This window comes from Melospiza melodia, chromosome 3, assembly GCF_035770615.1.
Source record: "Melospiza melodia melodia isolate bMelMel2 chromosome 3, bMelMel2.pri, whole genome shotgun sequence".
In the NCBI taxonomy this organism is placed as follows: domain Eukaryota; kingdom Metazoa; phylum Chordata; class Aves; order Passeriformes; family Passerellidae; genus Melospiza; species Melospiza melodia.
The window spans coordinates 12,150,492-12,176,836 of record NC_086196.1 but is presented as its reverse complement, the minus strand read 5'-3'; the positions used below and the strand labels follow the sequence as shown (position 1 = coordinate 12,176,836).

General features: G+C 38.7%; 1 protein-coding gene across 1 annotated transcript in view; it reads left to right on the top strand.

Moving 5' to 3' along the window:
* Positions 1–1,019: 1,019 nt before the first annotated feature.
* Positions 1,020–26,345, top strand: part of MBOAT2 (membrane bound O-acyltransferase domain containing 2) — a 92,847-nt gene continuing 67,521 nt past the window's right edge. Inside the window, exons 1-3 of the mRNA XM_063150811.1 lie at positions 1,020–1,163; positions 18,448–18,593; positions 21,941–22,018. Coding sequence (XP_063006881.1) covers positions 1,092–1,163; positions 18,448–18,593; positions 21,941–22,018 — 296 coding nt within the window. The 5' untranslated portion in view covers positions 1,020–1,091. The remainder of the gene's footprint in view (positions 1,164–18,447; positions 18,594–21,940; positions 22,019–26,345) is intronic.

Below are 26,345 nucleotides of genomic sequence, written 5' to 3'. Positions count from 1 at the left end.
AAGGAAACAGCACTGCTAGATTGAACCCACTGAAGAGCTGGTGCTTTTATCATTTCACGGTTCTCTATTTAAGAAATAGGCCAATAATAAACTAAAAACTGTATCTTACAGCATGATAGACAGACTTCCTTAAGTTCATGGGTGGCTTTACAAACAGGATTTCTTTACCCATTTTTTGTGCCACTTCTGCAGGGCTCCAGGCCATCCTCATGCCCAGTGTGTATCCGTCGCTCATCCCGCTCAGTGTACGCCGCTGCTGGCGGCCCGTGGGCCCGTCTGGGAGAAAGGGCGATCCATGGTTGGGAGCCAGACGGGCTGAGCTCTTCATTACCTCAACAGTTATCTGCACCCACACGGTCTGGGCTACCCCCAGCGACAGACACCTCCTCAGGGGCCACCTGGGCCACCGACCCCGCCAGCACCGCGCTCCCTGTCGGGCTGTCCCTGTCCGGTTGTCCCTCTGTGCCCGCCCCGCGCAGGGAAGTGTCGCTTCCCATGAGGCGCCCGCATCCATCACCCACCCGCGCCCTCAGCGCTCACCCCGCGCACCTGGGCGCAGGTCAGCGCTGGGAATGACAGAGTCAGGCAGGAAGAGACTCCGAGACCATCGGGTCCAGCCTACGAGCGAACGCCACTAAGTGAACTAGACCAGCACTGAGCGGTCTTTCCTTAAACACCTCCAGGGACGGCGACTCCACCGCCCTGGGCAGCCCATTCCAATGTCTAATAGCTCGTCCTGCGAAGAAGGTCCCAGCAGAATGTCCCCTAGCGCAGGCTGGGACCGGGTGAGACAGCGCCGGGCCCTGCGCGGTACCTGCGCGGTGCGCGCAGCGCCCTCCCACCCTCAGCGCGGAGCGGCGGCCGCGGCACCGCCTCGTCCCGCCCAGCCCGCCGGGGGGCGGGGATTGGGCGAGCCCGCCCGTCACTCCGCGGCGGTGCCGCGCAGCGATTGGCCGCCGGCGCTGCCAGTCATCGGCGGGGCCGCGCCCGCCCCTTGTTGTCACGGCGCCGTGCGGGGCTGGGGCCGTTCGCGCCGCTGTTGTTGCCGCCGCCGCGGGAGCCCGGGTGGGGAGCGGCGCCCCGGCCTCGCCATGGCCACCAGCACCACGGGCTCCACGCTGCTGCAGCCCCTCAGCAACGCCGTGCGCCTGCCCGTCGACCAGGTGAGGATGGGGAGGCGCCCGCCCCGCCGCCGCTCCCGCGGGCTCGCCGGGGAGGGACCGCACCGCGCCCCCGCTCCGCGCCGCGCTGCCTCGCCCCGGCCCCCCGCGGCCCCTCCATCCATCGGCGGGGCCGGGCCGGGCGGGCGGCGCCCGGAGCGCGGGGCGGCCGCGGCTCCTCTCCGCACCCGCGGGCGGGGGGGCGCCGGGGCGGCGGCCGCGCTTGGCGGGCAGGTGCGCCCGCCCCGGCTGGTCCAGCATCCCGCCCGCATCCAGCCCTGCCCGGCCCGGCCCTGCCTCGCCCCAACTTGTTGGCATCGTCAGCCGGCCAGATGTGGATCCGCAGCTGGGAGCGGGGCCGGGATCGGTTCGAGGGATGCAAAGGTTGGGTAATAATTGCAAATGCAAAGCAGCGCGCTGCGCCTGGATGCGCCTGCCAGGGGGGTTTACGCGCGGTGTTAAATAATGTGCGCCGCACACAATGCTGCTGGGAATTCCTATGTGCCTGTAGGCAGAGCGTTTTGGTGGTATCTATTGTCCAAGTGATATAAAAATTCCTGAAGGCTTTAATCCTGGTGTCTTCACAAAATATCAGTAGATTACAAAATAAGATTGGGAAACTGAGGTTTGCCTAGTTTAATCACTGAGGCTGGACCAGAATGTTTGTTTATGGGGGAAGTGGTCTAGACCTCAGAAATCCACAGAATATTTATGTATTTGGGAATACATAAATACATATAAATTTTGTAGCGCCAAGAAATTTCATGTTAGGAATTTTTATTTTTGTTTAATGTTTCATTCACATACATATGAGTGAAACACATCAAGGAAAACAGTCTATGCTTCAGTAGAGGGAGACTTTGATGGCTTGTTTTTACAAAATACACCTGATGAGTGAGAGAAGTAACTGGAAATGCAATACAGAGGAAGGAGCATGCCTAGTGAAAGTATTTTGGAAGTGACTGAGTTACACATTCTTCTTTTTTCTTCCCCCATTCCCCAGCCACTTGTTTGAATGGAAGGGTGGTTAAGTATATACATGAAAAAGTACCTTCTAGAAAACTGGTAGAACAGGCAAGTTGAAATTGAGCTTGCTGGCATGGAATAGATACTGTGCACCCCTTGCAATGATACCTGTGGCTGGGATCGATGGCACCTCGTGCCTTGGTGCCTCCTACCTGCAGGTGGTGAGCTGCTCTTGCCAGGTGCCATGTGGTTATTTCCATAAAACATGCAGCATCTACAGGATATTGTAAAACACGTCAGAGTTGACAGTCTTTTTATGGTATGATGTTGGGGGTGTATAATTTTATACTCATAGTAGTAGTCATAAATTTAATTGTTTATGACATGGTGTTACTACTGCCAAAATTGTTTTTAAATTGTGGGTACAACATTTTGATGATAATAAACTTACTTTTTATCAAAGCCTGGAAAACTTCCCTGTATTGAATGTTTTGCAACAGATGCTCCTGTAGAGTCAAGAAGTTTTTATAAAGTAGACTTTGAGCTCTGTTGGAGCTTTTGGGAGTAATCACACTGGAGGGTGGCTAGTTTAGAAGGTTTGTTAGAAGCAGCTGGAAGTCAGACATACATTGTTTTCAGACTGTACATAATATAGGTCTGGTTGTGTATGAAGAGCACTGATTGTGATTGGGGTATGAATTGAAAAGCTTCAAAATTTTGCTGCACTGAGGAGCACATATCTATAAAAAACCTGATTTAAAAAAGCCAAGTTTTTTGCAACCTCAGCTCAAGATTCTATCTTGATAGTAAGTTTGTAATACAGAAGGAATGTGACTTGTGTTCAGTGTAATCAAATCAAAGGGAGTGAAGGAGATAATGAGGTCAGGGAAGAAAAAGAAAGTTCTGATACTCTTTGGTATGTTTGCTCAGAGATTATGCTTGACATTTGGTGATACTATAAGCATATTCAGAATGAAAATGTAGCACTGCTTTGAAAAAATAATAGAAGAATGAAGGTTTTTGGTTAGTACATTGTTTCTACTACTTGCTCCAAATCTGTACTATGACTACAGTCATACCAATATAGTAGCTGCTTGAAATAGGCACTCTGGTATAATACCAGCACTCAACTGCTGGAGATCAGTAGGGGTTTTTTTCTCCATTCAGTTTCAGTTCTGACCACAAATAGATACTAATCTTTATCCAAAATATTGCTTAAATTGTGATTTACATTTAAGTCATTACTATCTAATTATCCTGCTAAGGCATATAACTCTTGGAAGACAAATTGAGGTAGCCTGTGTCCATGTTGCCTTACTCTCTGGTGCTTAAGCAAATGCATCGAGAGCCTTCCCTATTTGGCAGTGCATAGAAGTAGAAATTTAAGTTCAAGGTGAAGTTGCTATCTTTAAGATTAATCAATCAGATCCACATCTCTGTGCGAGAGAAATTGATTACTTTTTTACCTAATGCTTGGCAGAACTAGAGACAGAGATTTGAGAAGGGTGTTGGTTATGTACTAGTTGGAGGTCAGTGCAAAATAGGAAGGGTGAGCTCCATCAGAGCCATTTGACACAGCAGTCTTCTCCATGTGCCCAGCTGCGTTGCAAAAGGAAAGCTTTGTTGCTCTAACAACTTGCTGGACATTTTTTCTTGGAACTAGTGTACTGGGTAGCTAAAGGAATGGAGAAGAACTTGTTTTCTTCTTCTGTGTGTATCTCCCAACAAGGTATCCTGCAGTTAACTCGTTGCTTTGTCTCTTTTGTCTTGCATCAAGTTAACCTAAAGCACTACTTGGAAAAGTTAATCTGTTCTTTATAGGCTTCTTGGGCCAGTTTTTCTGTTGTTATTTTCAGTCATTTGATTAAAGGGAAGATGCTTGGTGTCAGCAAGAGCCTAGAACAAATGTACCTTTCTCTGTATTTTGTAGTAGGAAAGAAAAAATCACTGCTTGGGAGTGAAAAGCCTGGTAAAAACTGTTTCTGTTCACATCTTGGAGAATGTAAATTGGCTGCTCAGGAAAGGAAGCATTCTGTTAACAGCTGTGGCACTTTAGGTCCTTAAAGTTAATGAATGAGTGAATAAATATTAATGTACTTCATATTCCCTGTGCTTTCTCAGGGGACAGAAGGAATAAAAGTAGCCATGTCCTTCCCAACCTGGACTACTTCCCAAGAGAAGTATGGGAAGGTTTACCATAAAGACTTGGCTGCAAGCGTATCACATGTTGCCTAATGCCTTGAGGTTGCAATTTGAATTATTTTATTTTAGTAACATCTGTCACCTAACTTTATATTTTTCCTGTCTGTTCTCATGTAATATTTATGCCTCTGCTTCTTTCTTCTTTCTCTAAGGTGAAGACCAACAAATAATGTGTTGGACTTTGGTTTGTTTCCGATTCTATCACTACCTTGCTGATTTTTCTATTGATAAATGACTTATCTTGATGTGTCAGCCTACCTGTCATTAAATTGGAAAGATTTAAATTTGCTTTGACAATGATTCTGGGAGAGCAAAGCTTTCTTTTTGGCTTTTTGGTCACTGTGGGCTTAGGGGAGTTCAGAGAATAATCATTGCTTTCACTGCTTCCACCAGAGGGAGCAAAATTTTTTTACTGAAAATGTACAGAAATTGTAGGGGCTATTTCTGCCCTTCAATTGTTGTAGTAGTTGCTAATTTGTAGCAGAGGAAGACTTGAACAGGGGAGATAGGAGACTGACTGCAACAATATGTGAACATCAAGTTTTTATATGAGTTGTCTAAAAGATTGATCTTGAGATCCTGAAATAGGGTCTGAACTTCAATGATTATCTTCTAGATAAGAAAAGGAAGAATGTGGCTCCATGTGCTAACAGTATAGATGTGTGAAGATATGCGGACAGAAAAAAATGTCATGCTTATGATTATGCACTTGACTTAAACTCCAGGATGTAAAAATATTTTCAACAGAAGAAAAAAAGTTTTGTGCTATTTCCACACTTTTCTTGTGTTTTGGTTTTGGTTTGTTTTTTTTTTTCCCAATCTAGTCTTAGGTTTTATTTGTTAAAGTTTGCTCATTTATGTGGAATAAATACAATTTTCTACGTGGGCGCCATCAATCTTCAAAGAATCTAAACTGACTTTTTTTATTAAGAATAGACATAAAAATCCAAGTCTTGCTAAACATGAATTGCATAAACCACACAAACTTGCTTAATTTAACGATCATAAGCCAGCTTGTTGTACCTTTACATAATTCTCTGCATAGGCTTCCTTGTGGAGAGAGGTATCCAAGTTGCTTTCATCATGCCCTTAACACACTTGCTTCCACATAAAAGCACTGGTGTATATTGAGCCTGTGTTTCACCTTTAAGCCCTCAAGGAGAGTGGGCAGGATCTTTTTTCCTTGTATATATCAATGAAATATTTGTTTCTTACATGCATATCATGTAAGAAAGCAATTTAGCAATTTTTCCCTCTTTATGTTGATGTATTGGAGGTGAGCACAGCTGTAGTTTGAAGAAAGGGCAAGTCTTGAGGTGGGGTAGGGAATTTTGCTGAGGAGCATTATGTGCCTTATTTGCCTGCAGGATGCATCTGAGTATGTCTCCTAGTTAGAGCTGTTATTTCACAAAATTTTGAGCATTAGTGATGTCTTCTATCTTATCAGTTTAGTTGACGATAATCCCTTGTTTTCTGCCAAGGCAACATAAATTAGCCTCCTGAGGGCTGAAATGTTTTAGTCTGATAAAAACCTTTTTGTTTAAACATGGAATGGATATCAAAATATTTGTCCTGTATAACTGTCCAGAATTTAGATGGCCTAACATTTGACTGAAGCATTATCAAAATAGAAAAATGAATAAAGCGAAGAGTGTCCCAAGTTTTCTTCTTTCAACATTGATTCTTAGACCCCTGTCTAAGGGTCTGGTTGTGGAACCCAGAGCAGCTTGTTACTGATTTTTCAGATATGACCCAGGAAATTTATAAGGAACAGCTGTGAGTAAAATTAGCATTCAAGGGTGTGTAAAATGCAAACGCTGAAGGCAAGGGAGTGGTAGGATAAGCAAATTGTACCCCTGCTTTGCCCTGTACTTTCCTTATGTGCTGCTAGTAACAGTCAGGAGAATGAAGGATGGATGGCAAAACATGATCTTCTGTGATGATAGATGGAGACTGTAGTAGGTGAAAAAAAGCTAGAAATAAAGTTCTGTTCTTCATACTCTATGTGCTGTTCCAGCAATGTTTTGAATGGTTTGGATTTGCTAGCCAGGCTTTTAGTGATTTCTTAACTTCCCTTTGACTTCTTGGAAGGGAGGGAATGTATCATCAGGAGGGTCCTGAACAGTGACACCTTTCCTACGTTTTACTATTTAGTGGTTAGGTGTTGACTTACTCAATAAACATTAGGTAAAGAGTTAACTCTGCAATGAAAAATACAAAGAGAAGGATGAAGTGGTTGGGATAAGAGGAAAAATTGACAAGAGAAAGTGACTATTTTTAAGGAAGAGTTGGAAAAGAAAAACACTGGGTAGCAGTGTTAGAAAGGATGGGCCATTTATATAGTGATAGTGATTGATTTAGTGCAAGAAGAAAATAAATCCTTGTTATTCAGGTTCATGAATATAAATTACAGAGCTGCTTTGATTCTTTAATATTTGCAGAAGCAGCAGTGAATTTTGCTCTCTCACATGTTTTCATAGGGTCTGTTTTCTTCAGTTTTTTGTAAAGTAGTGGAAAAAGTCAAATGTAGTTAGAACTAAGGTTTCTACAGTAAACATTGAAACTAAATATTCTTTACCTGAACAGCTTATAGTCACCTGCTTTGTTTTGTCTCATTCTTTTCACATCCTTATGCAAGTCATTGAGGCTGTGTGTGAACATGTATCTGTGCTCATGACAGACAGTACAACCCCAAAATGGGGTACAGGAGTTGCTATGAAAATACTGCAGTTCTGGGATGTTGAAAAGAAATACTGCAGTGCTCAAAGAGCAGTCTAATAAAGAAAAGAAAGATTAAGGCGTAAGGATGGTAATAAGAGTCACTTTTTTTGGAGTGCATGGTTACTACTGTGTTGCTTTTTGTTTCTGAAGGGTTTCTGCTGTTAATCCCTTGTACCACAGCTATTAGATCTTTTTTTTCTCTGTGGGCCTTTTCCTGAGTACTGTGCTGACTTTAAGCAAGAGTTCTGAAAAAGAAATAAAACTGAAATAGATGAGTCATCTTTATCATTTGGTGATCCTGACATTTGTTGACTTTTCACTCTTGTTTACCTGTTCCTGTGTTGACCTAATGAAGCACTGTGATACATCCTTTGCAGACTTGATTACAGAATACTTTCTTCACATTTATTATTTTGACTAATGTGCACACTTTTCCTGAGTAATGTGCTCATTTCTTTTTCCTTGTCCCCCTTGAACTAGGGAGTCTAGACTGGAGTTTTATTTTCTCCTGAAAGTGAGAACAACTACACGTAGCCAAGTGAAAACCTGTTTGCTTGATGTGTGCATCTTCACGGTATTTTTGTTACCAAGAAAGTTGATGTAGCTCTTCAGTATGGATATTTTATTTTCCCTCTTTCCTTTGGGAAGTATTTTAAGTTCAATGTCAGTTGAATCAGCATTGCTAGTCTTTTAGCGCTGAAGTGAACAGATCTGTTTGAGAATTTAGATTTCTCTGCAAATTTAGAGAAGTGCTTGTTATGCCTACTTGTTTTAAGTGATCATTCTGATAACTAAGCCATCTTTTGCAAAGGAAAACTTCCATAGCTCTGCTTTTTATTCTAGAATAATATATCCAAAGGTGAAGAAGCTATGTTGGTTTTAGTTATAGTATAGATTTTCTGTAGTTGGGATTTTGGTGTTTTCTTTTATTTTCAGTTAAAGTGACCTAAGCTGCAGAAGGTGTACTTATTCTGAAATGTGGCTTTTGAGCATACTGATTGTATTACTGCAGTGGTATATTCTGTATAATAATGCTACCTGTACAGATCATTCTTAGGCTTTCTGACCTGTTTTTTAGCTGAGTAATGTTCTTGGTTCTACTGCTTCTTCGCAATCTTACACATATATGTAAATACACACACATATATAAAACCCCAATTGACTAAGCATTAAAAAATTGGACTGAAGGCCCAGACTAAAATGAATTGGGTTTTATTCTTCATAGTGGAAAAGCTAGAAGGAATTTGAGGTCATCACAAATCTGCAGAATTTTAGAAGTTCAGTAATGGCTGAGGTTTGTAGAAGGTCTACCCGTAGCATACATTAGCAAATCATTTTCTGTAATGGAATTGAATGTAAGAAGTCAGATAAAATATTTTAACATAGAAGTATAATTCTAAATTTTGCTAAAATATTATTAAAAACTGGATTAATTTGAAAAGATGTAACATCTCAAAGCAGTGTCCATTGCTTGTATGGATTGCTGCATACTGTAGATGTTTAAAGGGCTGCTGTTGTTGTGCTTGGAGATGAGGCTTGGCTGATCTTGTGGGAATGATTCCTGAACTGGGAAAAGCAGGAAGATAATGGGGAGGAATACAGACTGTGTTGAATAATAGTTCTTTCAAGGGAGGGTGTAATGAAGCCCTCCTATTTTTTTTCCTTCCCACAGCGAGCACTGAGAAGCTGGCATTTTGAAGATGGGGAATATTTGTTCTGCTTGCTAATTGAAATTACTGTTGTTGTTACCAGAATTGTGCTTGCTGTATGGACAAGAGACTTGCTTTCAATTTCTGTTGCTTATTTTAAGATGTATTTCAGTTTCTCACATACCAGGAGAATATAATTGTAGTGAAGTAAGATCTTAATTGAGAAAATGTCAGTTTCTGGTTGCATTTGAGAAAGATACCTCCATAGATGTTGGTTATTTTGCTTTATTTTTAAATGCCTAGAAAAGTGAGTAGCTTGTGAAGTTTTTATCAAATTTCAGACAATGTAGTGGTTCTCTGGGCTTTCAAATAAAAACTTGTCATTCAAATACACATTTGAGTACCCTGTATTTATAGATGACAGAGAATAGACATTTTCAGTTCCCCTGGAATTGCTAGATGGAGCTTAAAGATTAACTAGCAACAAAAGGATAAAAGAATGTAAAAGTATGCACACAGGATGATAAACATAGCTGGAACTATTGGATAAACAGATAATGAGGAATATAGTGGTTTTTTGGGCAAAGCTCTAGCTCAAGAAGTAACAGCTCATTCCCAAAAAAAGTTCAAGGAAAGGTCACCTGTAATACTGATGCACTCATTGAGTATGACCACCAGAGACCCCCTTGGACAACCTTCTAGGACCATAAAAGGGCTTCCAATAGGAGACAGAGGCATGCAAATTAGTTCTAGGAAAAATAGTGTTTATGTATTAGCTAGGAAGTACACTGTAATGAGTATGTATGATCATGAGGGAATAAATACCCTGTTGTAAACTTTCACTCACACATTTGATTAGCAAAGATATCCTCTGAAAGTGTCCAGCACTTTAATAAAAAATGCCTGCTTTCTAATATTTCAAATTGTGTTATTTTCCAGCTGATTTTGTTGTCAGTGTACTGCTGACACATGTGACAGAGTAGAGATTTTGAGTTCATCTCATTATGTGCATGTGCACTGTGAGTGTGTGATAAAAAGCCATGATTTTAAAAGCACAGTAACTGAGATGGTCTTTGTTTGGAGCTGTGTTTTGCCAATATAATGCCAGGCTGTGGTGTTCTCATGTAGTAAACTCTTTTTCCATGGTAGTCTGAGATCTGCAATCCTTAACTGGCCAAACCAGTTTTTGCTTAACAGAAGCAAGTGGTTTAGGTCCTTATTGTTTCTGAAGAGAGAAGAAAGCAAAATACACAAACAAAAACACCCAAGCATTCTTAGTCTGATTTCACCTTGGAACCAAACTTGCATCCTAGATTTTGGGTACTCCCATGAAAAAATAGCTTTTTTTGACAACTCATGATCTGTAATGGTGAATTCTTAAGAGCCTATCAGAGAGAACACGCTTCAGCCAATATCTTCCTATCCTTAATGAATTAGTTTTGGTTGTTCTCACTATAAAATGTACATTGATGTTCCATTTTACCTCTTTAGTCATACAGTTCATTATAGAGTAATTCTGAGTAATGATTAAGTAAGCCTTCTTTGAATAAGCTTATTGGATTTGATGCTCATTTATTGCACAAACCAGATTACTATTGCCTCTATCATGTTTTTTGTGATGTGCTTTGCTCCTTGTATTGCATACTTTAAAATTGCAAACTGGGAGTTAGTACTGGAAATAGAACTACTATTGCTAACCTATGGCATAACTGGATTTGATCTTTTGGAATGAAACCAACTTGGAAAGAACACGTTCAGGATCTTATGTTAAGTCCTTTCATCTGCCAGCAAATTGATGGGAAGATGAACTGTATGTGTCCAGTATCAAAAAGCATTTGCTAGTGATGTTGATGCTGACTAACACTAATGGTTAGAGCATGCACTTCAAGGAGGAGGCTGATACTAGTGGGCTGTGCTTGGGATTTTCATCTAAGTGTCCCTTCACACTGGACACTGTATAAACATTCAGTAATACAGTCTTTGCTACAAAGAGCATTGTGCCTTAATACAAACATCTCCCATGCTGGTATGATTTCAAAATAATCACTGCTGCTTATCCTTTATTTCTTCACATTTCACCCATGAAGCAAGGTTGGGTTTTCACAGCAGGAGTGTTAATTAGTTATATTTTCATCATGTAAGGCAGAGTATTAACTGAATAAAAAAAAAAAAACATTTGAAAGCTTTTTTTCAAGACATATGATGCTTTCAGTTGAAAGAGGAATCTTGTTTCTTCTTATCATTCAGAGAAGAAAAGTTCTTTGAACTACTCTTAAGTATCTGTCAACTGTATCAAATACCCTTGCCAGTATCTCTGAACTCATCTGCCTGACATTTCCCAATAAATTGAAGAAAATTACCAAGTAGTTTGATTTTGAGCCTTGTAATAGAATTACTTTTTTCAGCTTTAGTGTGGAAAATGTTATTTCCTTTTTTTTCCCTTTAATATTAGTGCAAAAACTTTGAGGCAGTAGTTGGAAAATTGACATTGGTTTCAAGTAAGTAATTCTCACTTTTCAGTTCTTAGCTGTCTGGCATTAAGCAATTATTGGATAATTGTACAAGTTGTTTTTATACTTGAAGAAGGTTAGAAATTCCATAGAAGAATATCCATCCATGTCTGGTTGCTGTGGAGAAACATTAACTCCCCTGTATGTTATAAGCAGCTTTTTGTGAACTCTTGTAGATGTTTTTCATTCCTCAGCTCATTGTTTTTGTGGGAAAGGGAAATAGTTTTGACTTAACTTGGAGCAGGAACAAGAAAATAATGATGTTTAAGGAACAAGGCAGAACTGATGCTTCATTAATTGTGGTAAGGTTTGGCAATTTTTGACAAGTATGTGTCAACAAACATCATGCTTGAAGAGATTTGTGTTTAAAATGTTACTGCTAAAGTGACCCTACAGATTTAGAAAAAACATCAAAGCCTCGGTTTTAAGGTCTTCATAAGGTGTATGTGCATTATTCTGTCTTGATGTCTTAGCTCTTGCAAGAACTCATTTTAAAGTGGTTTTGTAGTCCATATTCTATTTCTTTTCCTAAAAAGTGCTTTTTTCTCTAATAGCCATAGATATTGAAAAGAAAAACTAAAGGTGGAGAAGAGGAATGCTGCTTTAGTGCACCTTGCTCAGTGGCCCTGTCAGATACAGGAGGAAGCATAGGTCATAACTTTGTCTGTGGTGGAATGGAGGGCTGAAAATTATTATAGAGGGAAACAAGGAATGCTGGTATCTTGCACCTCAGAAAAATTGAATTCCAGGGTGGAAATGTACCATGGTGTGGCTCAGAGAGGTACTTCTAAATCTCTGTCTGCAGAATTGCTGTATCCACAGGTTCTTGACTGTTGTCTGTAAAGCATCTTGCATCTTAACCTTGTTAGTTTAGGCTCTGCACATGATCAGGTAGGCTTCAGTGCTTCTGCTTCTATCTGGGGAATCTTTTTTCAAAGCCTAATTCATCAGCAATAAGAACAGAAGTGTCTTCTTGTTTTTCTTCAGGAATAACTTAAAAAAAATGCACTGAAGAACAAACAGACAAAAATCCACAGAAAAACACAACCCCCCAGACAGAACTCTCACATCAGCTTTAATTTATCCAAAGTGTTGTATTAAGGCCACGGGCATTCATTGCATTTTAAAGGTTTGAATATTTATTTTTCTTCTTATTGGAGAAAATGTGTTAAAAATGAGAAAATAGAGATGCACCAAGACAAGGTAACTTGCCAAGAGTTTGTGTAGGTTGCTGGGAGAAAGAGTAAAATGCAACATTCCTGGGTCATCTTTGGTGCTTCACCTGCTCAACCACTGTTTCTCTTGTGAGGTGCTTGGTGTCAGTGTTGTTCTTTGGGTGTCTCTCAGTGCCTTGCTGTAGCTGGGAAACAAAACTTTGTGCCATTGTGTTACTGCTTTTCAGTGGATTATTAGTAGGCTGTACAGTGTGGGCCTCTATGATTAACTTGTGCCATCCAGTTAGGAATTATCTGTATCAATAAAATTCCCTCTCTGCTTTGGCTGCTTTTCTGAATGAGGCAAATACTTCTGTGCTGTGAAGTAGCAGGATTCTGGAGGATTCTGCTGCAATTGACTGCAGCAATTGGCTTTTGATACTAAAATATAGCTGATATGAAGAGGAAGCTTAGCCTAAAATCTGAATTGGTAGAGAAAATTTGCATGTATTATTATATTATATAATATTATGTATTAGTTTTGTAGAAGAAATAAACTTTTCTGTATTTCGTTTTAATGTGAACTTAAATTTCTTTAGCTATTTATTAAAGATGCTGTCTGTGTTGTAAAGTTAGAGACTTCCTGGTCTTCAAATCCAATGTTATGCTAGAATTTCCTCTTGATGATGAAAATCCTTGTGGCAGTGACCTTTTCCTTGTTTTTTTTCCTTATGTTCAGAATTGATTCCTTAAATACTTTTCCCTTAGCAATAACTTTATTTTTACAAAAGCATTGCATAAATTACATTTTATTCTTTTAAAATACTAAAATAATCATCTTTAAAAGTTACATACTTTCTGTTTACTTTTGCAGAGGTCATGCAAATGGGGAGTTTCTTACGTAGATAACTTAATGCAGTTAATGATATAATGGATTTATATTTTGTGTAGCTACTCCAAATATTGAAACTGTGAATTTGTGTTCATGTTTTGCTATTACATTTGGCATAAGTTGTGCCTATGAACTGCAGTGCTTGTATGACTAGTTTTGAGCCAATATAGTGGATTTAATTTTGAAATTGCTAGGCTACACACAGCAGGATCTGTAATAGCTTAGTATGTGTAACACACACTTGCATCATTCATTGCTGAATAACTAGTGGTGATAATTTACATTGTAGTTGTATGTTTTTTATTCTTATGTGCACATAACTTTCCATTACATGTTGCTCTCTCTGTAAGATTTTGAGGTGTTATTCTCATTGACTGAGCTTTTGATATCTTGTATCTGAGGAGGAATAAAAAAATTCTGTTTGTTTTTTTATATGTGTGCTAAATTGTAATTGCTCAGGGTGAAACTTGCCATTCTATGGCAAGATATTTTTTTTCCCCTCCATGAAATCTCAGCTTTAAATAGATCTTGATTAGGTTTTTTTAAAAATTTCTTCTATAAAATTGAAGCTTCTTATTGGAACAGGTTTTGTGATCTCATGGGGGCACATTGCAATTAGGTTTGAAGAATGCATCATGCAGCTTTAGGGAACGTGTTGTCTTTGTTCTTTGTGGGTGTTCTGCTCACATCTGACCAAGTCATATGGTGTTTAGAAAGTTGTATTTTGACCATACTCACAATGTTATAAGAGCTTGACATAAGTTTTCAAAAGGTACATAAGTTTACAATTCCCAGTTGTTGAAGTTTGTATATATAATATTTGCCAACAAAATCGCTGCTTGGTTGAATGCCTGGTTTTCGTGGAAGCTTTCCAGGTGGTGATGTCCAGCTCTGTCCTTGTTCCTGCTCATTTGCTGTGTGTTCCTATAGACAGCCAGGTCATTTTGGTCACTCTTTCAAGGCAGGCTCTGTATGTGAAGGCAAGTTCTTCATCTGTCTCAGTGTGTGCATACAAGGAAGCTGTCTGTTAATTCCACACTGCTCAGCACGGCTTAAGATGGGACATGGAGTTAGGAAAAGCCTGAAAATTAAATTTTGGCATTGTTTACTAAACCAAGTAGTGCAGTACAGAAAGAAGTGTTTCTGTAGGATGAAGTGGTTGGCATTGAGGATCCAGCATGGGTGCTTTAATAATTTTGGGAAATACTGCTTTTGCCTAGGTTAGTCCGTGGGCTTAATGTTCAGTTACCTTTGGAGCAGATACCTAGTTCAGTTTAGTTTAAAGGAAATCAGGTTTGTGTGTCCAGACACCATTGCACAGCACTTGCAAAGCACGTGAAGTGCAGATAACTGGAAGGCTTCAGGAGCCCCCTCTGATCTGAACTAAACCACTGTGGAGATGCACAAACTGTCTCACTGCTGGAGCTGGAAGTGCATCCAGTGGAATTGGGGAGCCCACAGAGTCTGTTTATCATTATACTTCCTGTAGCATTGGCAAGGGATGAAAGTTCTTTCCACGTGGAAATGAGTACAAGTGGTAGAAATGAGTACTGTGGACTGAAAGCCACAGGTAAGTTTTGATTTTTGTTGTAGGAATTCTGTGTTTTCTTTTAAAATGTGAGTAGTCAGGTATTCAAAGGGATATTTAGCAAGGGAATATATAACCTGTGATAGCAGGTGCTCAAAAGTCAGAATAAGTGTCAGATGAAGATTACCCCTGTGACTCTTAACACTGCCCAGCAGTGCTCACAAACTCTTCCACATGGCTTCCTCGATTTGGAAGGCAAATCAGTAGTAAACCAGAGGGTTTTTGTGAACTGGAGAAAAAACAGGGAAAAAAACCCCAGATTGATGACTTCAAATTTTGCTTGTATTTTGAGATACTTTGGGCCTGATTTAGAGGCATGCTGGATAATCAGAACAGCAGCTGAATTTATATTTTCAAAACACATTTCTAGTTAAAGTTCTTTTAAAAGTACTGACAGAAAAACTAGGCACCGAGTGTCTGAAATTGAGCAACCAAAGTTAGCGGGCATTTATTTTCCCCTTTGAGCTTTCATAATTTTTGTGCCAGTCATTCACCTTTAGTGTAGGAATACTGATCTTATGAAATTATTGCAAAGTTTACATTTGTTGTATGTAGTCTTACCATGTTATGGACAGAGCTGCATAACATGTAAAGTTCTTATATTCAAATGTAGAATGCAGATGGTAAGCATTTAATGGGTCACAGGATGAGGGCAAAAGCTGGGCAATTGTCCATTTGCTGAATGAATCAGAAATACTGCTGGGGAAAATTGAATAAAGCAGCAGAAGAATATAGTCTAAAGTAGGTATGTATAAAGGCTAAAATCAAGTTGCAAGGCTTTCAAACCTTAACTGCTGCATAGCTTGGTTTTGCAGATATGTATTTAAAGCTTTGGGAGCTTTACAAGTTGAGCAGAACTCTTGGTGCCTTGTAATCTGCATTTTGGTGCACTGAGACAAGGATAAGGATGGGATTGGTAAGAGTAGAGAAGAAATGCAGGGTGGTGTGTGACTATTGTGGTGATGCCTTGGATTTCCAAGTATTGTATATGTTTGTGCCCTTTTTGGGAAGAGCACTTTAAAAATACCCACTGGCAGTTTTGGATTCATTTGTGAGGAAGGCTTTTGGAAAAGGCTTGTGCTGTTTGGGTCACTTAGTTTCATGTTCAAAATACTGATATAATACATTCACGTCCCTGGAAGTTGGCTTGTGGGGTTGATCTGAATGTGTGTTATCCTGCATTTCATTACTGTTCTCAAAATATTCTTCTTGGGGAAGGTGCTTTGGTTTGTTTGGTTTTTTTTTCTTATCAGGTTTTATTTGTTTTTTAATTAATGGGGTACTGTTTTTCAGATACAGATTTGATCATTTGAGTAAATAGCTAAACAAATAGCAAGTGCTCAAGAAAGGTGTACCACCTTTTCACTCCCTACCTGCTGAATCCTTTCTCAGGTTTGCTTTTTGTGCTTTGTGTGAGGATTTTACTCCTAAACCTGCAGGCTCATCCTGAATTGTGAGATTCAAGGTTTGTTGTTTTGTTATTGTCTGCTCCTATAGAGTTGGTGATAACATGTCAGAACTGCCAAGCACTTCTGCCATTTTCACAGTAGTAGTAGGAGCCAGATGATGACTTTCCTTTTTCCCTGGGTCTTGCTAGTTTGCTTTTAGTAGTAATCTGAAAAAGAAGGACACCATGTGATACCAGTTGGTAAATTATCTATATTGCAGTCAAAGCACTAATGTCTGGGCATTCAGTAAAACCAGCAATGCAAGTGTGTCCATTTCAGGACAGGTATTCATGCTCATTTCTTCCCTCTGTCTCTTTACCTCAGCTTCACTACATATCTGTGAATGTGCAACCTTCTCTATCTCCCTTCCTCTTCTAGTCTGTCTAGGATGTGAGTTCTTTGGGTCAGAAACATGCTTTGTGGGTTACATGGCATGGTATTTGGTAACAAATATTCATACAAATGTTGGTACTGAAGTAATAATTTTTTTTGTTTTCATTTTTGTTTCTTGCTTTCTTTTCTCAAACAATATCAGTTTGTTTTCCTTTCAGTAGTTCACTTGACTGTTTTGTATGAAACTTTTTCACAAAATGCATGGAATCATCTTGAGTAATAAATCTCGCTCTGTTTCATTTGCATCATTGCTTATAAAGGAGAGAAAACAGGTCAAGTTATGCCCTGGAAGAATATCTCCTCATTTATTTAGGATTTTTCAAATACTGTTAAAAGCATAATAGAAATGTGGTAGTAAGAGAACGGATGGAAAAGTGTACGTGAATTTTAAACAACAGTTTAATTTAGGGAATTGTGCCTATTAAAAAGCACAGCCCTGCCTTTTGAGTCTTTCCCTGCTAGCACTTAATGCTCTAACTTGGTGTTACAGGTTTTGGAGTGGTTCAGTTGTTACAAGAAAGAGAGTTCTGTAGTTGTTTTAATTGCTACTTTAAAAATTACCATGTTTGCATACTCTGACCCTTACCTATTATGGCCTGAAACTTGGTTGAAAAATGATTAAGGAATGGACAAGGTGAATTATGGTACTGCAAGTGTGCACTATGTTCCTGCAAACATCAATATCAGACTTGCTGTCAGGAGCATAAAAATAGTATTGTCATTGTACCCTGTGGTGTTAAGATTAAGTATGTATTTCAGCTAAGTGCCATCAAAGAGTCTAAAACGCTGTTGTGCAAAGGACCAGTGAAGCTTGCAGGATGTACAAGTTTCTGTTGTTGAAGTGCTTAGAACCTGAAGCAGTGGTTCCCAAGCTGTTGCTTGTGATGACTTGGGATGCCACTATTAGACATGGAAAATTGTTAGGCAGTTTTCTATGTCAGTAAAAAATAAAATCTATGAAGTGAGAAATGTTACTTTGTAAATAAAATAATTTGTCCAGCTTTTTGTAACTTAAGCTTTTGGTAGTGGTTGCTGTATTTGAGGAATTTCTTTCTTCATTGTGCACTTACTGTTACATTTTTTTCAGGCCACAGTCAGAACAATTCTTTTTACTCACTGATTTAGTTTTATTCAATTCTGCTTTTGCTTTCAGTGCCCTAATGTCTTTAAATATTTAATATACAAGAAATTTTCTATCTTCAAGAATAAATGGCCTGAAGGGAGGAAGAATTTCCGAAACTATCCTGCTTGAATGTACAAGAAGAAAATGCAGTGTGCAACCAAGCTGTTTATCTGATTACATAGCACTGAAATGCACTTCACTGAGCCCTGCTTCTGCACAGGCTACTGAAGTGATCTGTCAGTGATTTTTGGAGCTGATATGTAGCTTTGAGTCCCACTCACTTAAAAAACAAAATAAAACTGCAGCTCAGATTTTCACATTACTGGGAGGGTAGAGGTGATTTAATGGCGGATAGTGGTTTGGTATTCAGAAAATCTACAGCAAAAAATGTAATTTTCTTTTCTTGATTTAAGCACATATTGCTTTGTGTTCGGTGCATCTTTTCCTCTGAGCTGCTTGGGGGAGCACTGGTTTGTGCTTTGGCCTGGGAGGGACTCATGGGAGAAGCTCTTAGACATGCTCTGGTAAAAGCCATGGCAAAGCTACAGGTTCTGCAAATTGCTGAAAATGTGTGGATATTGCTGTTAATTTTTAATACACACTTGGGTGAGTTCTTCTTTCTTTTCTTTTTTTTTATGCAGGTCAACTTTGTAGTGTGCCAACTGTTTGCCTTGCTTGCGGCTGTTTGGTTTCGAACATACCTTCATTCAAGCAAAACTAGCCCATTTATAAGACATGTTGTTGCAACACTCTTGGGCCTTTATCTTGCACTTTTTTGTTTTGGATGGTAAGTTACACTTCAATTCATTTTTCAGAAACTTGTCAGTTTTTATTTCTGTGTTATGAAGAACCATATTGCCTAGTTCTGTGGGGTTTTTAGCTGCTGCAAATGTACAGAAATCAGCTTAAATATTCTGATGAGGTCCACAAATTTTGAAAGGTCATCTGTAAACTGGTAACTACCATACTGGCTGCCTATGGTTTTGGGAAGATGAAGCAGGTGCAGTTTGTTTAACTTCTGCAGCTTTTTTCCCTGTAAACTTGCTGGAGAAGTATTCTCTTGAGGCACAGCACAGATGTGGTGACTAGGATAATTCCCTGTAAATACTCATGACAGGAGATAACTCAGGTCTTTTTCTGAATATTGAATATAATGTGGCATTTTAAGGAAGAGTTGCTGGAACTGTAAAGCATATCTAGTGACACTCCTAGTAGTATAAAATGCCCTGCTTCATGGTTTCTTTTTTTCCTTTAATGATTTGGAGAGAGGGAAGATGTGATTGTTTTTCAGACACATATTTTGCGTGACTGCTGGTTGCGTATCTTGATCTTTCACAGTGTAGCAAGACAGAATGTTAGTAAAGTTAGAAAAGGGTATTCATTTAGTTTGGTGATTTTTTTTGCTTCAAAATATAGCTTACTAAATGGCTTGCATCTTCCCAAGATGGTTTGAGTGCCAGTTTCATTTTATTGCATTGTAAACAAGGTGCTTACTTGGCTTCAAGTGTATAAAAGACTTATTTATGCTATCATGGAGCATTAGTGAGCTAGGGGGGATTAATCAAGCTGTTGTGCAGGTAGGAATGTGCAGGTGCATCTGTCTCTACACATGCAGAGTGTGTTGGTCTCTATGTAGGCATGTTGCAGAACTCTCCCAACATTAATTGATATATCTTATTTTTCAATTTTGGGAAAAGAGATCAGTAACCTTTATTCTTTAGATTTACATGCATGATTTACTTTTATATAAAACTTACTATGTCAGTCCATTTCTTAAACATGTGGCCATGGTATTCTGCTTTGGGAGAATGATCTGATCTCACAGACTTCCAGGTTTAACACTACAGAAAAAGAGGAGGATATGGGAAATAGGAGATACTATGTGATGATTTTTTTGAGAGCTGTGTAAGCTTAGAAGCACATTGTTTCCATTGCTTTAGAAGCAGAAATCGTTAATTATAACTTGTAATTAGAAAGGGTTACTAATATATTCATTTTGGATATGGGAGATTTTGGAAAGAAACAACCTCTACTCCTAACAGACATAAATGAAAATTTGTGGAAGCTTCTCACCAGCAATATGCCCTGGAAAAAAAAATGTTTTATTTTAAGAGGTTAATTTCTATTCTGCAGTTACTGAACTAAAAACTGTTTTAAAATGATGAAAATAACATAATTTGAGATGTTGAAAGTACACATTCTTTAAAGATTGGTACTTCTGCCAATGCTTTTTCCTTTTGGTTAAGTACATGTTATATGAGCAGGTTTTTGAGGGTTTTGGTTTTTTTGGTTCTCCCTTGCCAAGAAATCAAGGATGCATACAGGTTACAAGCCCCTGATAACATCTTCAGCGACTCTTGGTTTGTGCTGCTATAACATGACTTATGAACATATATACAAGAAGGAAACTGTTACTGTTTTGTTATATAGTGTTACTAGTAAATGTAGATCATGCAAATTGAAATGTGGGAAGTAGTTTGTAATCTGCACTCTTTTAAGGACATTAAGTAGTAGTTATGTTATCTTCAAGTGTGTTCGTTTTCAGTCACTTTTGTAATACTTGTGAGCGTGGTAGAGGAAAGGAAGAGAAGCAATAATTCCCTTTGCATAATAGCAAATAGCATAAAAGGCCCAGAATATGTACCCTTTGTATGTAGCTAAAAATCACTGTTCTCTGTGGTATCTCAATACATCCCTTTGAATGATTGAATCAAAGAACATATTGCTATTGTTAGCAGCTATGAAAGAGAAATGTTTTCAGTGACTGTAATCCTGGTATGGTACTCCATGTCAGTCTTTTAGGCTTTGATATCTTAGTCTCCTTCTCTGTAAAAGAACAAACATCTTAAGTTTTTGTCATTTCACTAATGCCTGACTTTGCTGTACAATATTGCTAATGCTTGGCAGATAAGAAAAGGAAATAAATACTTTTTAAATTGTCAATTACTATATTAAACTTGAAGTTTAGGTAGTCCTATACTAAATGAGACTGACTAGAAGTGAAACATGAGAGCATGTAGAGATTGGCTCTTCTGTAAAAAGTCAAGATTTTTCAAGGTTAATTCATGTCCAAGTGAATAACCTGGAATCCAAGTTTTGACTCGGTTCCTCCTGTATAGATAAAGGATTTTAGTTGGATAGAACTGGTTTTCTTGTTTGGAGTCATTTCCTTGTTAGTAGAGGTGGAGTGAAATTAGGAAATTGTTGGTGATAAGCTGAAAGAAAATAGCATCACTGTAACAAAATAATTGCTGCTTTTTAGGCTGCTTTTCATTGGGGAAAAAAAAATCCCAAATTAGATGAGTTGTCACTTGAGCTTATGTACGTGTGGTACTGGGGCACTTAAGGTACCAGAATGAAAGAAACCCCAAGTTACTGAAGATCAGCTCTTCTCCCATTCACTGGCACTGCTTTGATGGCAGTGCTCTTCAGCTTACTGAAGTATGACTCCTTCAAAGGCCAAAGCCAACTCCCAAAGCAGTGCTGTTGGATAGCTGTGGTGGTGAGCTGTGGAAAACAAACAGGAGGAGCTTAGAGCATCTTTGTGAAATAAATCTGTGGCTTGTTGGTGTGTAGGGCTTTTTTGTGTGTGTTTTTTGTGACCATCACCACCATCCCTTTAAAAGTTACTGACAGCCTGAGACAAAGAGACTGGCTGGACACAGTCACCATTGCTGTTGAGTGGAAAATCTTACAATATTGTGGATACTAAAAAATTGTTGGCCTTATCTGGAATATCTATTGCTGTAAATGGGTAGAAAAATGAATATGGAAATGAAATCACAAAATTTTCATGTTGTTTACAGTCATTTACTCATGAAGTAATGCCAAATGGAAGACATAAGACATATTCTTTGTGTTTTAATAATTATCAACATTTGCAATATTCTTGATAGAGCTGGAACATTGTAGCTAGGTGTCTAGGTGTTGTTCATTACTGCTCTCTGTGCTGTGCTAAAGGGAGAAATTCTCAGCAGAGGGAAGGGTAACAGAAAACCTAAATAGAATAAAAGGGGATTTTTCTTTGGGAGCAGTGGTGGCTTTAAACTTTGAACCTCTTTAATTTCACAATAAATGCATGCAGTTGATTGTCATTAAAGAAAACGTGATGAGGGTTTACTTTTTTCTCCCTAGGTATGCCTTACATTTTGTTATACAAAGTGGAATTTCCTACTATATCATGATCATAATAGGGGTGGAAAACATGCACAAGTAAGTTTCCATTCTAAAATTTATTTTACTTTGCCTTTACAAGAATGCTGCTGTTGAGGTTTTTTTTTTGTAATCCTGCATATATACCAGAATTCTAGTTGTATCATAACATTTCAGTATTTGAATTCTCTAACCATGGTTTTATTTTCAGGTGAGAAGATGACTTACTTGGAAATTTTTGCCAGTCTTTTAAAATATCTAAAGCTCATTAAAATGATACTCCACTGAGACATATTTTGTGTTTAAGCAATGATGAAAAAAGAAGAATATGTAATCTTAAGTATTTCTTGGTGTTGACAGATGACAAATGTAATTTGAAAACAGCCAATGCTAGTAGATGGAAGATGTCTGAACAGAAAACAATTTGTGTGAGAAATTTCCTTAGGAACTAAGTGCTTATAAGTCCTTTTTTTTTTTTTTTTAATATCAGTATGAATGATGTTTTAGGTTAAGAATACATTTTAAAAACACATACAGAATTATTTGAAGTTTGAATGCCTGATTATATCTTGCTTGAGTATCTGAATCCATATAGAAAAACACTTGTTTCTCTTTTTCAGTCACTCTCAAAAGCAGGGAAGACATTTATTACTGTATGCATAGGTTTTACTATTCCAGTAGCCTAGAGATCAGAAACAAATTAAGTTCCCACTGTGTTAATTCCTGCATAAATGTTTAGTAAAATAGCAAATCCTTGCTTGAATAGGTTCCTGAAGTATGTGAGCCTGTGAGAAAAATGCTGGTAAAAAAAACAAAGAGGAAAATTGCTTTACACAGAAAGCACAAAGCCAGGGCAGCCTTAGTTCACGATCCTATCTGTTAGAGTACTCTGCTGAATTGTAGTGTGATAGTGAGTGTAGTTTTATTGTCTTTTAAAATATCCCATATTAGGCTCTTATGTTCAGGATTTTCTTCAAGGCCTCACATATTCAAAGTACTGTGGATGTGAGAGAGCCTCATTTGGTTGGATAGCTGGTTTATAGACAAACAGCTTCTTTGGTTACTGGTTGTTGTAAAGTAACTTGTTCAGTAAATTTCTCTTTAGACATTCAACAATGTAAGCTAGAACTTATGGTACTTAATATTCTAAAAGAAATTATTATTGTGGTTAAATGCAGCAAAGGGAGGTGCCAGTCAGGAGCACTTTGGCCTTTACCATAACAAGGTAATGCAGGTTTCTCAAAGATGGAAATCCAGCAGTGGTTTACATTCCTAATAGCGTGAGACAGGTAGGCAGATTTCCTGCTCTGTGGTAAGGGAACAGTAATTCCTGGTGCTCCTAATTCATACCAGCTGGTTTCACTGCATGGCCTGATCTGCTGAGATGCTGGCTGTGTTATACACAGCTGTCACTGTGCAGCTGGGAGGGGACCCTAGATTCGATTACAGAGCTTATATTGCTTTGTCACCATATAAATTAGTCTGCCATTGAATAAAACTAAAAAGCTCTTCTTTCAGTGGAAGAAAAAAAAAAAGAGTCACTTGTTACTCTAAACTGTGGACAGTGTGTGGATGCTGTATGGCAAGCTGCAGGAGCCACTTCTAGTAGGTGATACAGGCAAGACTACACAAGGTTTGCTCCTTCCACTGCTGGAGTGTCCCAGAAGTGATGATGCCTAAGGAATGCACCAGGTACACTTTATTTTCTGTCAGGAAAATGCCACTTACAGCTTTCTGTTTGGCAGTCTGAATAGAAACCAAAGTGAATTACTGCCCTCCCCACCTAAGTGTTTGTCTTCAGGCTATGAATGTGTCTCGTGGTGCCCAGAGGAGACTGAAGGTTAAGTACTGTACAGCAGAGTGCAGCTGGTACCAGCTGGCCTCAGGACTGGAGAATGTCAGTGTTTTAGTGGGGATGTGTGTACAAGTAATTATAGTGCTTGTATATACCTGCATAGCCCCAGGTTTGGTATTTACTTTTTGTATGGTAGAGGGACCCATTGCCTGGCAGTCCTATCTAGATGTTACCTGCATTGTTCAATGAGCATCTTAACCTTGGATTTGAACATCAAATACCTATGTGTGGTGTAAATACAGATTCAAGATTTTGTATTGGAAAAGCACTTGTACATTGTAGAAATCATATTTGTCTATTATCTAAATTGATTCACTGACTTAAGTTTCCTTCTTTTCCCTGTCCTGCTGGCTGTCCTGCAGATTTCATGAGTGTATGGATAGGAAAAACATTATTCCTCTCCTTGTTGTTTTCCTTACCTTCTAACATAGCTCCTCAGGTTCTCCAGCCTCTCTAAAAATTGCTTAAACAAGTAAGAAACAACTAAATTTTTAAAAATGCTATCACTTCAGTTGCTATGCGTTGCTTATACAGGCTTCCTTACCCTCTGAAGCCAGGAGAGTTTTTTGATAAATTTTTACATTCACCAAAGCACTTTAAGCTTTCATGGTAGCTGTTATGTCCTATTCTGTTTGTTTTGATGAACATAGAGTTCTTTGTACTGTTTCTGTGCCCATGTATGTGAGCTGTTTGAACATGATAATGTAAAGAGATATTTGAATTAGAGTAAACAAACTTTGGTTGTAACTGATCTGGTGTCTGTGGAGGTATTTCCTGGTCATACCTTTCCTGGAATTTTGGAATGTTAGTCTTCAGTAGTTCCCTTACACTCCAAGCTAGAGCCAGGACTGAGGGGGAGGCTCCCCTTTGCCTTCACTCCTTGCTGTGGAGTTGGTAAACAATAGGAGATGTGGCAGAGGAGGTGTGGTGAAGATTTGATTGTTTTATCTTAAAAATCTCAGATTGGAGCCAAATAAGTCTTGATCATCTGAATAAACTAATTCCCTTGGCATGCTAATTGTGGCACTTAATTTGTTAGTCAGGTATTTAATGATGCTGAATGTTGTGATTTTTTTAATGCTTACCTAGAAATCAGACTTGTACTCTGAAGACTGTGGATGGAAACACTGACTAGCACCAGGCAGTGATTTTCTGTATATTGGAGATTTGATGATTGGAGATTTTGTTATTTTGATGATAAAAGAAAAAACTATGTAAATGGTTTGTACACTGTCTATCTTCAATTAGTTGGAAAAATAAGCACTTGTTGAAGTTAACAGCTGTGAAGGAATTTCTTAGTAATCCTTGTGAATTTCTTCTGAAAGTATTTGCTCTAAGTAGCTATTGCAAGTTCATCCACTCTGGGAACTTGCTGTAACACTCCAGGCTGAGCCTGTATAGAGCTCAATGCATGGCTTCAAACAATGAATGTATAAGTTGAAAAATAACTTGATATATTATCCTTCCTAAAATTGGAATGTTTAAATGGAAAGGCCTTTAATGAGCATGTATTTTGTAATGACAGGAAAGGAGTGAAAAGAGAAGTACAATTTGCTTGCCTGTAGTGCCTATCACTTTTTGCTGTACTTTTAAATAAAGATTAGATACACTTATTTAATCTTGGGGGAGGTGTGTTTGTGTCCCTATAGAGGTATAGGGAGAAAGGACAGGAATCATCTACTATCTGCAGATTTGTAAATGTTGGTGCTTAAGTTGAGAGGCTGAAAAAGATAATGAATGGGCATATTTAGTATTATAGCCTTCTCAGCTGGTTTAGTACAAAAAAGATATATGCTCCCTTAATGACACTAGGAAAAAATCTGTTTATATGTTTTGTATTTCCAGAGAAGAGTGTAAATCAGTCTTTTTCTTAAATCCCTACCTCATTTTAAAAATTTTATTTCATTTTATGCTTGATTGCTGATGTTACTCAAAAGAACAAAGTTCTCAAAAGAACAGGGTTTTTAAATAGTGCCATTGACATATAAAACCTCTTATCCCTCTTGCAAACTCAGGTAAAAAAAAAACCAAACTTGTACTTCTCTTGTAGGAAGTAGCTGTGCTTTGTTGAGTATTGATGTTTACCTGAAGGAGGGCTCCCTTACACATTCCCTGTGTGCTTCTGTAAGCATGTGGAGGACAGCCCTGTCTTGGAAGGAAGCTGTAGTGTAAAATTGCCTGGGTGTGTTACAAATCTGTTGGGATGGAGCAGCTTTTTGGCTTGCATATAGATTTTTTTTTTTTTTTTTTTATCTTTGTGCTCAAAGTGAAGCTGAGCACAATCAGTCAATCAAAGCAGAGTTGATAAAGTTGTGTTTTGGGGCTCTGTATTTGTTTGGTAATCTCTGTGGCATCTATACAGAGTTCTTCAAGGCACATTACTCTGCCTGTCATGCTGCCAAGCAACTTGACTGTTAGCAAATGAGCTCTGAGTCATGGTATCATTGCTGCATGGTTTATTACCTCAACAAACTATTGATGTCAAATAAATCAGGCTCCCTACAAAATGAAGTGGCAGAATAAATTGTATCT